The sequence below is a fragment of the Anas platyrhynchos genome, chromosome 1, assembly GCF_047663525.1.
Source record: "Anas platyrhynchos isolate ZD024472 breed Pekin duck chromosome 1, IASCAAS_PekinDuck_T2T, whole genome shotgun sequence".
Lineage (NCBI taxonomy): Eukaryota > Metazoa > Chordata > Aves > Anseriformes > Anatidae > Anas > Anas platyrhynchos.
The window spans coordinates 113,873,224-113,890,573 of NC_092587.1; the positions used below are offsets into that span (position 1 = coordinate 113,873,224).

The window sequence follows — 17,350 nt, forward strand, 5'->3', positions numbered from 1 at the left end:
CTCTGTAGGAGAGATTACAAAATGAACTACCAGATAAACCAAACTATCATGATCAGAAAAGAAATGGTTGTTTACAAAGGGAGAGGTCTGACAGATGTCAAACAACTGAAGGTGTTTTTTTGTTTGTTTGTCTTCATAACAATGAACTGGCAGGCTTTAGAAAAAGAAGAAATAAAATATATATCCTAAATAACCTTAAACATGTAACAGCAATCAGATCATTTCATATTAAAATGAGGGTGTTTGCACTATAAATTCTGATAGGACTTGTCTTTCCAAGAGTAACCACAGGAAGGTTCAACACATTTTGTTTGTGTGAAGTTGAAGACAAAAAGTTTTACTAGAAATAGATGTATGTGTGTCAAAGTACACATACATGTATTACTAGACTTATTCTAGGGAAGCATAAAACCAGTGCAAGTTTTCCAGCCATAGTCAAGTACATATATATTTATACATAGATAAAAAACCGAGCTGTTCATCTCAAGGAAAAGCTGTACATTTTCTGAATACAGTCACTCTGCAAGAAAACAACTGGTGACAATGCTAGACCTACCTACAGTTTACCATGGAGAATAGATACAAAACGTTGTTTGTCAATAAAACCTCCATATTTGTCAAAAGTTTGAATGAAGAGCTGAAAACTGAAGAATGTTCAAAGAACCACAGAAGTTATTAAAAAAAAAGGGTGCTTAATGGTTGTATCGAAAAGCCAGCTAAAGTCAGAGATTTTCATTGACCTGCTGTTCTTTGGTTCAGAGATGAACATGTAAACACCCCCAAAAAAGTCAATTATTTGTATTATTCCATAAATTCTTCATTTTAGGGCTTTTTAGAGTAATACATGGAAAATGTAGTCAAGTGACTGAGCCTGACAGAGATCTAATACAATAAGGAAAAATTCTAATCAATCATTCCTTGAACTACCTGTTAGGGCCACTGCAGCATGTGCACTTGGAGACACACATATGGTCATGGTTTCACAGATTCCCAGGTCCAGCCAGGGCTGAGTTTGTCTGAAAGTTGGGTGCAGGAGGACAGAAAACCAAGACATCCCTCCTTGCTTTGGCCTGATGCATCTTCCCAAATCCCTATCAGACTCCATCATCTGCCTCCCCAGAAGTGCCAGATATAATAAAGGAAGTAAGTGAGTGGGCTATAATGTGAGGAAGTGTAAGGCCATGTAGAAGAGGATCAGCAGTACAGTGACTATTTGTTCAGGGCACTGAAACTGTAAAGGCCGTGGGTACAGTACTGTTCATACATCAGGAAAAAAATGTATGGCAGAAACACAGTAGAATCACCAATAAATTACTTTTTTTTTTTTGTTATTATTATTATTATAAACACTCTCATAATTGAAGCAAATAGCACATCCCATTACACCAGACAGTCCCAAGTTTTCCTTAATGAGAAACTTGATCTGTCAATGTTGGGTGTGGGAGAGGAGTGCTGAAATGTGAAGGTATCTAAAGACATTCTCCAGGTGCGGAGAACCTTTCTCACAAAGGCTTGAGCCTTCCTCCCTTTATCTCCATAATGCAGTGCTCCTCTCCAATTTTCTCCTTCCATCTTCACAGCTATAAATTATTTTTTAAAAGATGTAAACTTTCTTCCAGAGAGGAAACAATGCCTTTAACTGGACTTTTTACTCATTGAATCGTAGAGCTATAGTAAATACTGCTTATTGCCTAAACATGCACAAAGATGGTCCCCTTGCTTTGAACTTGACAACAAGAAACAGAAGGAATCAACAACAACAGAGGCAAGAGCCACCTTTGTACTAGGAGAGATCTCCTTCTGTAGTGGAAACCTTTGCTTTATTTGTTGCTGTCAAACATTTCAGCTTTCCGAACAGCTGCCACCATGACAAGTAGAAATCATATATTGTGTTAATGCATGATTGGTAAGCACCAAACATGAAACCCCATCAACAGCTGCCCTGGGCAATCACCTACCCTGTTCTAATTACCTACTCATAGAAAACATTCACTTCAGTAGCTCAGTTCTCACTGTTCTGTTCATTTTATCACCAAACATAAAGGAGTTCCAAGTACTTATTTTCCAAAACAGGCTAAAAGTATAATTAGTTGTACAAATATGTTTGATTTTATACTACTCAGCACAGTGGCATCAGCTACTTTTACCTGGAGAACTGTAAATACATTTCTATTCACAGCTCATGAAAAGTCAATTACAAGCTGCTTATCCATAAAGAGAATAAAATAAATATTAAAGTAGGAAAAAAAAAAACAACACACAATACTGACTAAAAGATGTTATGTAAATAAAGATATTGGAGTTTAAGATATATGGAGAAACTACTTACGTTCACAGAAGTCCATCCATATGCTTATAGAAGTCCAACCTTATGATAAACATGGCACATGCATGCCTATATGCTGGCTCTAGCAAAGGACATGCTATTTTGGGAGGGGGTGTGAGGAATATTCTGTAGCCCATTCCTTTTTGCAGTCCCTCAGCATTCACAGCTTCTGTCTAAGGAACACCAGAAGGCCCACACCGGTCCACTATACGTTTAAAGACCTTTGTTTTGCCCTATCATCTTTTAAATCTGCTGATAAAGACTACTTTCAGGACCTCCTCAAACACAATTTTACAGAAATGTTACAGCTGAAAATATTCACACAAAAGGAGAAGTCACACACTTCCTGGTGTGATTCTCATATCCAGTACCAGGGGACCTGATGAAGGACAGTTCCATGGTCTTCTTATCCATAACCTTCTTGATTTGGCATACCTAACTACCCATCATTGCATCACCTAGGAGTGAATGGAAGTGTACAGTATTCCAATAGGCAGAAAGTAACTCAAGTGGAATTTTAGCCAGTGGATAATGAGTCAATTCAAGGGTTTCAGTGTATTCAGTGTATTCAGAAATTAAAATTCAAGTTTACTCACATGAGATTATTCAAAAGAAAGACAGGTATCATCTATATATTGTTAATGTAACTATTAGGGTTTGACTTCACAAGATGACTTTTAAAGCTGTGCCTCATCTGAAATTGAAAGATACTACTTTTTACCCATCTCCTATATCCCTAAATATTTGCTTCAGTTGTATCAGTCTTAACAGTGAATTTATAACTCATTACAACTGTTTACAACTGATCACAACTGATTTTGTGGGGTGACTGATAACTACTGGACTCCTCTACTGCTGAAAAGTGTGAAGAGTATAATATTTTTAAAATTCTCCCTTACATTTTTTTTTAATTTCTTTGGTTTATTTTCCTTATTTTAAAAACATTTTCTTTGTACTGTGTTATTTCCTCTGGATGACACTGGGAAGAATTACTTTTTTTTTTTTTTTTTCCGGAAACAATTTGATTATTGTATTAAATGGGTAGACACATGAAGAAACTTCTGAAGTTAAGCAAGATTGCATAGTATGGAATAAAGGCAAGCAGACTTTAAAATACTATTTGCATGAAAGTTATCTCTTTAATAATGTATGTCTAATCCCTTTTGCAATATACAGAAAAAAATGGATAGATGTCAAGGATAAATGTTCTTTTTTTTTTGAGCATTTCTATCATTTCTATGGAAATCCATCTTTCCACATCTTTAATAAATTCATGGAGTGTAGGTATTCTTGATGTGTTGCACCTTGAATACTGACAAGCTTTGAACTAAGCTTTTAATCATATTAATTTCATTATATTTTGGTGTATTCCCAGTATATTTATATTCACTTAAAAAGCATAAGATTTTGCTCTGATATTCTTGGTATTATCAATTCTAATAGTTACTTTCAATGCAGAATTTGATAATCAGAATGGTAACTGTGGAAATTGAATTTTGCCTTATAAGTTCCAGAACCAGGCACACAATCAGCAATCAGACTGTTTCCTTGTAGTGTTCAATCTACAGAGTAGGTTTCAACCTTGGCAAAAAATGTGCCCTCATCTGGTAACAGCACCAATATTTGTATTCAGTGAAAGTTCCTTGATAATTCAAACAGCCTTCCTTTATGACTACTTAGAAAAGTGCCAACTGCTGTTTTGATTTTGAGGACATGAACCCTTAATGCTTAGTTTTGTGATTGCAAGTAGAAATCAGAAATGATGCAACAGCAAAACAAAATTACTTATTCAATGACTTTTTGATTATTTCTGTATTGCTGTCTAGGTAAAACCACAGGATTTTTCTTCATATATAAATGATTAAGAAATAAACAGAGGAGTATTTTCTTTCTATTTTTCTTCCCTATTGGTAGTCTCTTTTTCTTAATTTTATTTCAAATGAATAACTTCAGTGCTATGTTCCAGCATATTTTGGAAGATGAAAGAGTTAACTACTTGAAATAGATTTTGATACTTAGATTTATATTGTAGAGGTACATTCAGTATTTCATTACCTCTGAGGAATTCATTAGCCCTTAAAGAAGACTTAGTAAGAACTTATCCAAGTTCATTTGTCTGATGTGTTTAAGTAGAGTTAACAGAAAAGAAAGCAATTAGTTTTCTTCCTCTCTCCAGTCATAAATGTGTGAGCCTCTTCTGCCCATTTATAAATGAAATATTCTGAAATAGCTCACAAATATGACTGAAGAGTTCTGCTTTTATTATCACCTTTGTTTCAGCAGCACAGTCCCCTGAGTCCATAAAGAGGACATTTAAAATTGCTTTAACTGTGAGTTTCTCTCATTTAATGCAGCCCACGGATCTGTGACGAGAAATGAGCTGTTGAATTGTTTAGTGTAAGAGCAGTAAGTTGACAGATGCAAACTATTTAATGGCTGAACTCAAAGGACCTAAAAAAGGTATTTTCCATCAATATTATGACTAACAGACTCAAGATCTTACACAGGGAAAACAAAGAATGAGATAAATCGGAATAGGATGTTGAAGATAACAGGAATGCTATATTGTCATTTTAAAGGAAGGAAAATGTGTAAATTGTCTCCTTGTGTGAAAAAATCCTGATAAGATGAGAAAATATGAGTTGGTATCTTAAGAAGATGTTGCTTACCAATGTCCTTGCTGCTCACTTGGACTTTACAATCTAGTAATTAATATTAATTTAGGAGTACCTGTTGATATTCCCTAATTTAATTTTGCTTTATATAAATCCAAGAATTCTTTCTGACTGTGCTTCATGCCAGAGACCAGGTGACAAACTCACACACATCTTCCTGGTCTTCCAATCTCTGGAGGCACTTCTGGCTTCCAAGTACAGTGATGAGTACGTTACACTCAAGTGCAATCCTGAAGGCCCTTAATATGAGCTTCTGCAGTGGGCTACTGGAGTAAGTTAAGAAATAATCTATGACATTTGGCTAAAATACAATGTTTCATTTTTACATGGAATATTTGTACTTTACATTTATATCATACTGTCAAAATGATGGACGAAATTTAATCAGCCAAAGCGACCATTGATGTATTAATGAATGAGATCATTAAACACTGTACTTTAGCAAAGATGAACAGTTATTAAATTTGGTCATTGGACCTAAGGGGTCGATTTAGCTGGTTTAGTAAAACCATTTGCTATGCAGTTCAAGGAAAAAGATGTACTTTCGCAAAATGAGACAGTGCCTAGTGGTTTTGTGTTGATCAGGTTTGTCTAATGAGAACATTAGATAGGAAGTGAATCATTCAACAATAATTTTCAGAGCTGCAGTGTAAATAGCAGCAAAGAAAGTAAATGACACTAGCTGCAGCCATAAATCTTTCCCCCTTGCTTTTCCCCCACAGACTGCATTTGCTGCATTATACCACCTCCAAACACCAGAAAGCAGGCTGATACTTCCTATATGGAAGATTCAAGTCTCAGGGACTGTTCATTGGGTACTTAACTATGTAACAAAATTCGATATTCCTGGGAAGCGCAAAATGAAAACACATTTACACTTAATGTACTAACTGCATTAAGAGGGGTTATTAGGTATTTAAAGACCTTATCTCAATTTTAACTTATGATGTGTTCACTAACAAGGATTTTAAAATAGTGATTTATGCACCCACTGCTATCATTGAATTCTCTGTTCTTGCAGCATCTGATACATCATAATACATTTATGATCTTTTTCTACTCGGCAATCAATTAAAATATTTTTCACCTCTTTCTATAATTATTTCATTCTCATTTTAGGAAACCCTTTAGAAATGAGTAACATGATAAACTGTATACATATTTTTAATCACTCTTTAGAAGACAAGCATAATGAGTAAAGCCTTAATTAATTCTGCGTGATGTGTAAGTATTTAACAGGGAAGATATTTTCCTAATTTCCATGAGTGGCTTTCATGACAGAATCCTATTCTTTCCTTTTTGTTAATAGCATGTCTAGCAAATCAGGAATGCAACAATAAATAAAATAATCAAATTAATAATGATTTATGAGTTTTTGAGAAAACCTTATAATTTGCAAACTTTTAAAAATGAATTTCCAGAATGGGCTGGGATCCTGTGCAGTGCAAGATGATGAGAATGAAAGCTCTATTTTCACTCGCCTGGACTGCCTACATGCACTCTCTGGATGTAGTAAAGAGTGTAGACTTCTCCCAAAAGATAATTCATGAACTTTTACAAGACATTCCCTAAATATAAGAACTAATAAAGCCTGTTTTTAAGTGGATTTTTATCTCATGACTGAGTATAGACTGTAGCTGGAACATTTCTTGTGTTTGCAGAGGAGCTCACATGAGCTTGCCATTCTCTGAAGCTCACCATTATCTGGTATCTAGTATTACACTTAATAAAGGTGTTTCTAACAGTTTTATTAAGTTTTTAGGCTTTCAGATCAACTGGAGGTGTTTTCTCCTCTTTGGATTTGTCTGAAATCAGATGATAAGTTGTGGAGGGGAGAAGTACTGGCAGATCTACGCCTAGAGAATGTGGCTAAGTTTCATTTCCACCTCCTCTCCAAGAAACCTGTGACAGAGATCCAAGACAGAGACCCAAGATTACCCTGAGGGCTTCTTGCCCAGGGTTTCACAACTGCTCAACAACTTTCTACCCTCACTGTATTTCTCTCAACAGGCATCTTCTATCTAACCTATACTCTATGAGGAAGCCCTATAGAAGCTGGTCATTTTCCTCTGATATTTAAGGCAGGAAAAATCCAGTCTTGCTTGCCAGGTATTTTTAGGACTTTTCATCACTGTTTGCTTGCTTTTACTCAGCACAGGAATGGAAGTGAAGATACACCATACAGTGTCCACATATTTTAAGAGACTGATTCTTGTTTATCTTTTTATATTTTATACTTCTAGCAAAACAGGAGTTCATGTTACACATGAAAAATATTTGTAGGAATAATATAGAAAATCTATATATAATCTATCTATATATTATAACCTATATATAAAAATCTATTTAGTTGATTTAAAAATAACAGAAAAATATGAATGCTAAACAACAGGGCATATATATGATCTAACGGATAAATATCAGGGGAAAAAATCTCAGGTTACAAACCTGAAGAATTTATGTGGCTGTATGGATTCTGCAAAAGTTTAGGTATTCACTAGTGTTTAAAATGTAACAACAAGCAGTTGGCCTGGGCTTCTCCATTCATCTTAGAAATTGATTGGATTTGGATGATACTTTCAAGTCTCTCCACGTACCGTAAAATGATATAGGCTCCCACATATATTTGAAATATGTTTAGTCTTCATCATTTTTATGTCTACTTCTAAAAAGAAAACAATGACTGGAACTTTGTGGTGAACAGTCATATTTCTTTCTACTTTCTTCTCTCGTTCATTGTCTACTTGCATATCAAAAAACACATAAATAAGATACTCCCTGAACACATCCCCTGACAAAAACAAACAAACAAACAAAAAACTACAATGGAGTTTAAATCATACTGCTGAAAAACTATCACACAGCATGGATTAAAAACAAGAAGAATGTAAGCACCAATTCTTCTCCCTATATTTAGAAAAAAAAATGCACAGTAGATTTAGAAAAATATTGTATTTCAGTTATACAGCACTCATGAACAAACAGACGAGGACAGATTGGAAAGCTTGGAGAAAAAACAGCAGAAAATGAAATATTTATAAAAATGTGTATAGGTTGGGTTGGATGGAGACTAGTAGTGACCACAAACAACCCTCTAATGACTGTCTTCTGACCTATGTGGAATGAGACTGCAGAAGAAGTTCAATATGAGGGAAAGAGGTCAGCCCAGACTTTTGGCAGAAAATTCAGGTCAGATATCATATATTTCCCCCTTCTCCTCTGAGTGAGAATTATTATCCCAGATGCATAACTAAAAGTGATTAAGCCATTACCATTTAAATTGAGAGAGAGAGAGAGAGAAAGAAAGAGAGAGAAAAAGAAAGAGAGAGAGAGAGAGAGAGAGAGAGAGAAGGTCTTAGGGAGGCTGCCACAGAGCACTAGCTGGGGCAGAAAGATATGCAAGAGGGGAAAAATGAAGTAGCCCTCATAACCTCCTAAGAAAATGGCAGTACCAGGACTCCAGAAAGCTCCTCCAAGCCGCCAGGCAAAACAGAGTGAAAAGCTACCTTCTATCGCATAGGATGTCTTTTAGGTAAAAGCACCGAACCCATGTCATCTTACAAAGAGAGGTGCAATTAGGGTAGTGACACGTGGGGAGGACAGAGGTATCAGTGTCAGTGATGTGAAAGGAGTTTGAGAGCAAAACTTCCCACTACTTGGACAAGGAGGGAAAGCTGAGTTAACACCAGATATATGCAGGGAGAGACCAAGACAGTAAGAGGCAGTTATGTCCGGGGAACAGAGGCCAGGCCAAGCAAGGGCTCGCATACAATCACAGCTGTTATTAGATGGGCATTTCTATGTAGAGCAGACATAGCCAGTGCACTGTCTGTTATGATAGGTTGTGAATTTTCCCTTCTTCAGGAAAAGAGGTGAGGAAATTCTTGTACTGTTTGAATGATAACTAGGGTTAAAAACCAACAGAACAGCACAGGAAAAGAATAATGAAATGCATATAGTTAATTAAACTACTTCATTTAAGAATTACTAGATAGATGGAAAGAGCAATAGAAAACTGTACTGAATAATACGTTTAAAAGGTTAAAAGCAGTGAAACTGAAAAAAAAAAAACACAAAACACCCCAAAACAAACAACAACAAAAAATACCTGTTCAAGTATTATTCATACCAAATCTAGTGAAAAAGCAGTGTACCCATTTTCAGATGATTTTTGGGAACATAATGTAAGAAAAAGTAAGCATAAAAATTCTGTAAGTATAAACTAAGTCCAGTAGGGACTCAGGCAACAGGAAGATTTGACTTAAAAAAAATAAAATAAAAAAAAAAAAGCAGCTGCTTAACAGTTTAAGCTTCAAATGAATTTATGATGGGGAAAAAAGGCCTGGAAAAGATGGGAAAAAAAAAAAATCCTTAAGTGCTTTTAAGAATTATCTTGGTAAAACTCATAAGATGTAGTGATCTTCACCACAAATAACCAGGGTTACTTGCAGTATTACTTTATATGCCCTTTTGCTATCAACAGCCTGGTAGCAAGAAAGAGATGGTGGAGAAAAGTGTAATAGCCTTATTAAAAAAAAAAAAGTGCTTTGAAAAACTTTCAGAAAGAAAAAGAAGCAATTTGTTTATTCTGAAGCTTTGCACAGTAAGTCTGAAAGTGTATCACAAGGTGTAGTCTCTAGGGAGCTTAGCTGAGGTGTGACTTGAAAGGCATAAGATAATGGAGGTGAGGTATCTTTCTAAAATATCTTTTCCACATAAAATATTTCTTTACTGAAATTCTATATTAACATTTATTTCAAGGCAAAATGATGTGAAGTCAGCATGATCAAAGGGACCATGCTAGCCGAGTTACAAACAAATAAGAGAAAGAACAGCAACACACCAACAAAGCAGTCCCATGAAGTCAACATCAATGTTTTGCTTTTTTAAGGTGATGCAATGTTTTGTGGTTTTGTTTTGTTTTTTTCAGATGTAATGTTATAGAAGAGGTTGTTATAAATCAAAAATGGTGATAATCAGTCCAGAAAAATAACAGAGAGGAATTTGGTACCATTTCAAACTCTTGATCCCAGTGAGTTGGTCTGCACGTCAAAATTTTTCTGATTGTCATTCCTGTGGCTCCCCTGTCTGCCCTGTACACTTTAGAGTTGTTGATTTGTTTCAAGACTCACTACTTTTAGATAGAAAAGTCTTATTAGTTTCTATGCTTCACTGCTCTGTGTGCTCTCTATTATGAGGAGAGGGATTACCATATTTTCCTCTGTTTTATAATTCCTATCAAACAGATGCCATTACAAAATACTGATGAAATCTACTTAATTGGTGCCCTTCAAAGTATTTACATCTACTTACCTCTCACAATTAGTTGGCTTTGGTGCTCCACAGCTGCTGCATCATTTCTAGCTATACAGGTGTAATTCCCATTGTGCATCAGTGAAAGATTAGAAATCCTTAAGGAGCTGGTGAAGTCAATGTTGTCAATGGTCACCCCAAGGCTGGCTGGGATGGGCCTGCCGTCCTTCTGCCAGGTGATGGTGATGGGCAAATCTCCAGAGACCACCACACAGGGAATGAAGACCCGCTGCCCAATGGAAAACCTTGGGAACTCAAAAGGCTGAATAAAGGGTGGAACTGAAACAAAATAGAAAAGAGAAGCTATTGCAGGTATGGTCCCATGCCTGAAAATAGTATATGTAATAGAATATGTAATAGCAATATACTTGATAGTCATAAAAAAAATACAACTTTTGCAAACACCTTTCTAAAATTGGCTTTATTTTTCTTGGCCAGATGCATTAAGCAGAGACAACAAGCACTGAAATCCCTGGCTTCTACAGACACTAGAAACTGCTGGCAGATTCCTGCAAGAGTAATCAGCCCCTCTCCAAAAAAATCCCATTTCCAGCTCATGACTCTTAAAATCTTTCACCAGTGTTATTGCCTGGATAGTCCAGAATCATCCCACCAGCTTCCAGGATTTGGTGTGAGGACCTTGTTTAGGAACATACAACAAACCTGGAAGAGGCTCCAGCTTTGTCTCTGAGACATAATGAAAGGAAGTGTAAGCTTCTATAACTCTTCTTTGATTTTTTTTTTCAAACTGTTTCAAAGCACAATTTTCACTAAGATTGTGTGGACTTGTGCAGTGAAAGGTACATACAGTATTTGTAGGTCAGAACTTCAGTAAAAAATGACTTCTAAACAGAGGGCCAGTACAAGACAAACTCTCAAGCTGGCATTTAATTCCTGCTAAGCATAGTTTGCTTGAATTTATTTTTCCTTTATTATTCTGTGGATGGAAAGAAAACAAACAACAATAACAACAACAACAACACCACACAAGCAAAAACCACAAACAAAAGCATTTTTTGAATTATAGGGAAGAATTTCACTTTTAAGGAAATATTTTGTTCTCAGGTACTGTACATAAAAGCAAAGGAAGTAATGATTTGGATTCAGTAAACAAAACAGGAAGTAATGGGAGTGTCTTACTTTCTCCCAACTTGGGTTGAAACATTTGCCAGAAAATAAGGCAGACTGGGAATCAAATACCTACCCAGATGAATAAATTTGAACCTTCTCCCAGTCTCAGGGGAGCACTCTAGCAACCAGAGCATTGGTCTAAAATAGGTTTCTGTCAGTCACTCCTAAGAAGACTATAAAACCAACTTTGCAGTCAATACTCAAATACTCACTTATCAAAAGAGAAGACTCTTTGAGGTTATGTACCTTAGACATAGGAGTGCATTTGCCTGTTCTTGCCTGAGAGATTACTTATACATAGTCTGTACTGCATTTGAACACCTTTAACAGGAATGATCAAAGGACACCCACAGCAGAACATTCATACAGCTCTGTATCAGTTATCTTCAGAAGAAAATGGAGCTGCTGGATTTATCTATTTGTGTTTCTTTTGTCCTTTCTCCCTTTAGCAAAACTAAAGCTGTGTTTTCACTGAAAATGAAGTAGAAAAGAAGCAGAAATGCTCTTCAAAACATTTGCGAGGTATGCCAGCCCATTGAATTTTTTAGCAGCAATTTCACTGCTCTGCCAGTCTCCTTCTTCTGGGATACAGAGACAGATATTTCTGACCATTACATTGCGGCTGCTCTTCCATTAGGAGAAAGAAAGATCACTATTAAGGAAGTGCTACCAAACTCCCTGAAGGACAAAAATGTTATTCAATGGCTTACACAAGTGTACATGAGCATCACAGTGCAAGAGGGAGATAAATAAGATGCTAAATGGTACTAAGATGCTTTTAGCTTAGACATGTTACCATTTAATGAGGAGAAGTTACAGCCATGCTCATCTGTCACAGAGAGGTGACATCAGGCCTCACGTACACAAATGCAGAGAGTAACATCTTCTTACAGGTTTTCCATCACCTTTTTCTTTTTCTCTTGGGACCTAGTGTTATACGGTGAGACAAAATGTCTGCCTGCCTCTTCTAATTGCCTTGGTATCCCTTACACAACAATTGAGATTTTGGATTCCTTGTGCATAAAAAGAAGATGACCAAATTTCTCTCAGTATTATTGACACACATTTTACATTGTAAGTGGGAATGAGAAATTTTAAGTATGAGACTTTCAGGAGGTTTTGATAAAGCCTTTCCCCTTGATGAGTGCTGCTATCTGCTAAATGCCAAACAGGCCCCCCACCCTGACTGTGTTGGCCAGCACATTTCTGCTCAAACCCTTCTCATATGTATTGTTATCAAAAGATACACTAAAATTCAGGACAAAGTAGTAAATTGCTTCTGTATCTTCTGCTGAGCTTGTAATAGATTTGAACCAACCTTTCATGGACAAAATATATCAGGAGTCAAACAACGTATTGCTCAAGGATTATTCAGTGCATCCTCACCCTTCATCTCCCTGATGAAAAAAAAAACTAGGAGCAAGATCATTAGGTCACATTAAAATAAAGTATTCCTCACAAAATAATAATTTGTAAGGCTGCATTTACAAACTCTAAAATTTAAGCAGAAGCCTGCAGAGCATTTCAGAAATTGGGTAAAATATTTACAGATAGTACTTTTTACCTCTGCTTAGGGTTTTAAGATATAGAGGAAACCAACATTTATTTCTGCTTCATAACATATAATGTATATTCAACCTGCAGCATCTTGCAGTCTTGACAAGAATCGTGTTTTGAAAATCAGTGTGTAATGTAAAATCAGTACTTTAAGAAAGTAGACAGTCTAGGGATAACTTCAACATTTGCAATAATGTTTTTCAGCTACAATATTTATCAGTTGAGGCTCGTAAAAGGAGATTCTGATGTCCTAACACAGCAGATAAATTATCTTCCTGTTAGTTTGCAGAAGGCAAAAATCACCAAAAATCACTTATTAAAAGCTTAGAAAGCAAATAAAACACAGACAAAGTCAGGCAAATCACTTCTGAAATACAAGGTTTGCCTTGTATATATTTCTGAAGTAAAATGCTAACATATACTCCTAACAGAAGAAAATATACTACTTGATTAACAATCACATTTTGAGATTATATATATATATTTTTTTTTTGGAAATAAAGCATTACCTCTGACAAACAGCACTTAAAAAAAAAAATGAAAGAAAGAAAAAAAAAAAGAGGGAGGTATACAGCTTTGAATCTGAGAGAAAAGTTCCCATATGGCAGATGTATTTAAAATGTGTTTTAAATACTTTAAAGCATATTGAAGTATTTTTCTTATTTTATGTATAGATTCTGTTTGACCATATTTCTGAACTTGTATTTTTGTTTGTTCGGTAAATTGTGCTATTATATATAACATGTTACATATTAACTACATAGAGAAAAGGTTGTGTGTGCATGTGTATATGGAAGAGATGCTTCCTCCTTTACTCACAAGAAGCAAAAGAGTGAAAATCTCTTCTCCATGGAATGACTTGGGAATACTTTATTGACGAGTGCTTGAATTAAGTGTCTATTTAAGAAGAGGATCATGGGCCAGACTCATTAGTGCTAATGTAGAAAAATTTAAATTATGTTTTTGTGACCTAGCAAGGTCTTCTTTACCTCTGGGAGATTACTTTAAAGGAGAGCTTCCATGCTGCTCTCCATTAGCAGAGGAACATTCTTAATTTCTTGCCCTCTGTTCCATGGGAGTTATGTTGGAAGAATCTGCTGAGTTGATTCACTAAAACAGAGTATCCTGCAGATACCCTGTCTCCTGTAGCAGCTTTGTGAAAACAGTGTTGCTCTCCTGCAGCAATAAAATAGTAAGATAAAAGTCATTCTCTTGTTTATCATTAAAAACTACTCCCTAATGAATTTTCCTGTAACAACGCTGTTGAAGAAGCTGTGCTCACACTATGGAGTATCCTTCGCAATGAATGCACAGAACACAGGTCCATTGGCTGATGCAAAGTAATAGCCACCAAACTATATAAACTTCTAAAGCAAATATGTGAATGCAGATTTCATGCACTGAGATTGCAAGAATCAAAACTGTTTTGTCTTTGCACAGACTCTAGCCACAGTCTAGTTATATTTAAGTTTTATCAGCCATCACTTGTTTCTCCTAAGCACTGCCATCCCTTGTGGGTGACAGCTGAGCAATTGCACACAGCTGCTGAAGCACTGCATTTTTCTGCTTCCCTCTTTTATGTATTGAGCCTATCAGTAGGGCACATCATTCACCAAACTGTCTGTTAATAGTATTTACCAATCTGAGCTAAATATGCTGCTCTCTTGTTGAGTGCTAGTGGATCCTGTCTTGAAAAGGGGGAATACCGTTATATTCTTAGGCCTTTTTAACTGTATGCATTGAAAAGAAAAGAACCAAACTAATCTCCATAATGCCTCTGCTGTTGCGCAACATTTCCATACACTTGTAGGTTCAGTAGTTACCAGAATTAAGCCATTATTCAAAGGTTTTCAAACTCTTACCACAACAGAGTGTGGTTTAGGAAATGCTGTGGTGCACCTTTCCCAGCCTCAGCCCCCACTCCTGCTTCCTGCAATAAAACACTGGTAGTGACAGGCTTCCCCCCCGTTCCTCCAAAATAAGAGAGGAGTTAAAATGTTGCATAGAAGCAAAGAGTGCTTCTATGTCAGTTTTCATCCATCTATCAAACCACCTCCTTTCAGCTTACATTGTGAGGGCAAGGAAGCATGCCCTTATCATAGAAACCACCCTGAATATCTAGGATAGGGAGAAGCTCAGTTCCCTGCCCAAGGGGATGCATTTGCTTATGTTTTTTTAAAGAGAAAACTTTCCTAATGTAAAGATAAGTTAAGAGCTGCAAGAGCATATTAACGGAAAAGCTGTTATGTTCATTGTTAAAGTGGCATGTGATAAAAGGCCTCTCTTGTAGGTTGTACATCCAGAAGCACTTATGCAGTACATTATTTCTCATATGCTTTTGGAACCTGGTCCTGAGCTATTGCCCTTGTTTAGCCCCTACGTGATCTAAAGTGATCTCTGTCCTCAGGTAATACTGTGAAAAGTTGAACCCAACTAAATCACTAGGTCCAAAAGTTTCAGATTTAGATGAGAAAGGAGTTCAACAGAAGTATCTCTTCCTCTTCATTGCTATTCCATGACTGTACATAAGCAGCTGATTTTGTACCTTTCTGCCCTTCTTTTATGTCAGTGTTGATGTCCTCCATTCTCCCCCACCCCCCCCCACACACACCCTTCCCCATCATCTCCTTCTATGTACTATACACTGACTTGAAGTTAAGGTAGCATATTCCATACCTGCTCTATCACGTGCATGCACACTCATGCTTTCTAGTTACTTACTATGTACTTACTATATGGATTTACATATACTGCTGCTTGCACAAACTAAGTTGACAAAACAAATTGACAAAACAAGTTGACAAAACTAAATTGACAAAACGTTTTTAGAACAATTCTAGAATATATATATATATATATATAAGTATTTCAAATATAATTGGATGCAAAAATGCAAGAACATGCTTTCTTCCAAACCCAAACTAAACAAAGCTGCACTGTAAGAGAGAAAAGTGTTAGCTTTTGAAAGACCCAAGTGTAAATATACAGATCCTCTTGAATTGCTATTCAAGTATTAAGACTCATTTCATATCTTTTACCTAAGAATGACTATCAAGTGGATTTCTGCAGGATCATTTGCACAACTGGACATCCATTCTCATCACATGGACCTTTTGCGATTCCTGCATATGACAACTCCAGTCACTTCAGGAGATCTGAATATTTCTTCCTGAAGGAGTTGGAACATGCTTGGAGGGATCAAAAAAAATATTGCATGGGAGAGTGAGAGAAAGAAATGCAGGATCTGTTATAGTGAAAGATGTTTCTGAAGAACATCAAAGCCATAAGTTTATTCTCAAACTATTGGAAACATTCAGTCAAAAGAACATATGAGAAGTTATGTCCTGCATACATGCAGGAAACTGAATTCACACATGCTGTAATCCACACTATCCATTAAAAGGAGCATAAATAAATTAGCAAACTGTTTGATGACAGTGTGCACCATGGTCCAAAGGACCCTTGAAAGATCGTCCCCTCAAAGGTTTTTCCCCTTCTTTGTCTGTCAGACTATGCCTGTCCATCTCACTGTCCAGAATAGCCCTCCCTGAACTAATCTGCAATGCAAATCCATCAATAATCTATCTCTATATAATTCTATATAAATTATATTTATAATATATATCACATATCTGATATTATACTATGTATTATATAAATGTTTTCCTGGTTTCAGCTAGAATAGAGTTGATTTTTCTCATAGTAGCTGGTATGGTGCTGTGTATGGGGTTTAGGATGAGAATGATGTAGATAACATCCTGATTTTTTACTTGTTGCCGAGCAGTGCTTACACTAATTCAAGCACTTTTCAACTTCTTTTACAGCTGAAGATTGTACATCACTTGCTTCATACATATTATTACTATTATCATCATCATTATTATTTCTCTTCCTTTTCTGTCCTATTAAACTATTTTTATTTCAACCTGCAATCTTTTCCCCATCCCACTGGGGGGGGGAAGGAGAGGAGAGAGGTGGCTGGAGTAAATGGCTGTGTGGTGCTTAGCTGCCTGCTGGGTTGAACCACCACAAGTATATAATTTTGTATATTAGAAACGGCTGAATCTTTCCCAGGAGAGATGAGGAGGATCTATTCAAACAGTTGCAACATGGAGTTTTTCAGGAACAGCCCCTGTTCGGTTTGCATGTTTACTAAAAAGAAACAGGCTGGTACAATTATTTTATGCAGTTCACAACAGGTGAAGCGCTATCACTTCAGCACCAGGTAATGAGAAGCCACAAGATCAAGATCAGAAACAGCACTTTTGGACACCACTTTTTTTTTTTTTTTTTTTTTTTTTTTGTGCTGCACCCTCCTTCCTCTCAGGGGCTTCTTTTTCAATTAATT

At 36.2% G+C, this 17,350-nt stretch overlaps 1 protein-coding gene across 5 annotated transcripts in view; it reads right to left on the bottom strand.

Annotated features, from left to right (window-relative positions):
* Positions 1-17,350, bottom strand: part of DSCAM (DS cell adhesion molecule) — a 477,845-nt gene that overhangs the window by 143,890 nt on the left and 316,605 nt on the right. For all 5 annotated transcript variants that reach the window (XR_011804715.1, XM_072027123.1, XM_038167513.2 and 2 more), the window contains exon 9: positions 10,315-10,593. Coding sequence is in view for 4 of the 5 variants with exons in the window: in XM_072027123.1 (XP_071883224.1) it covers positions 10,315-10,593 (279 nt within the window). In the remaining variant the exon portion in view is untranslated. The remainder of the gene's footprint in view (positions 1-10,314; positions 10,594-17,350) is intronic.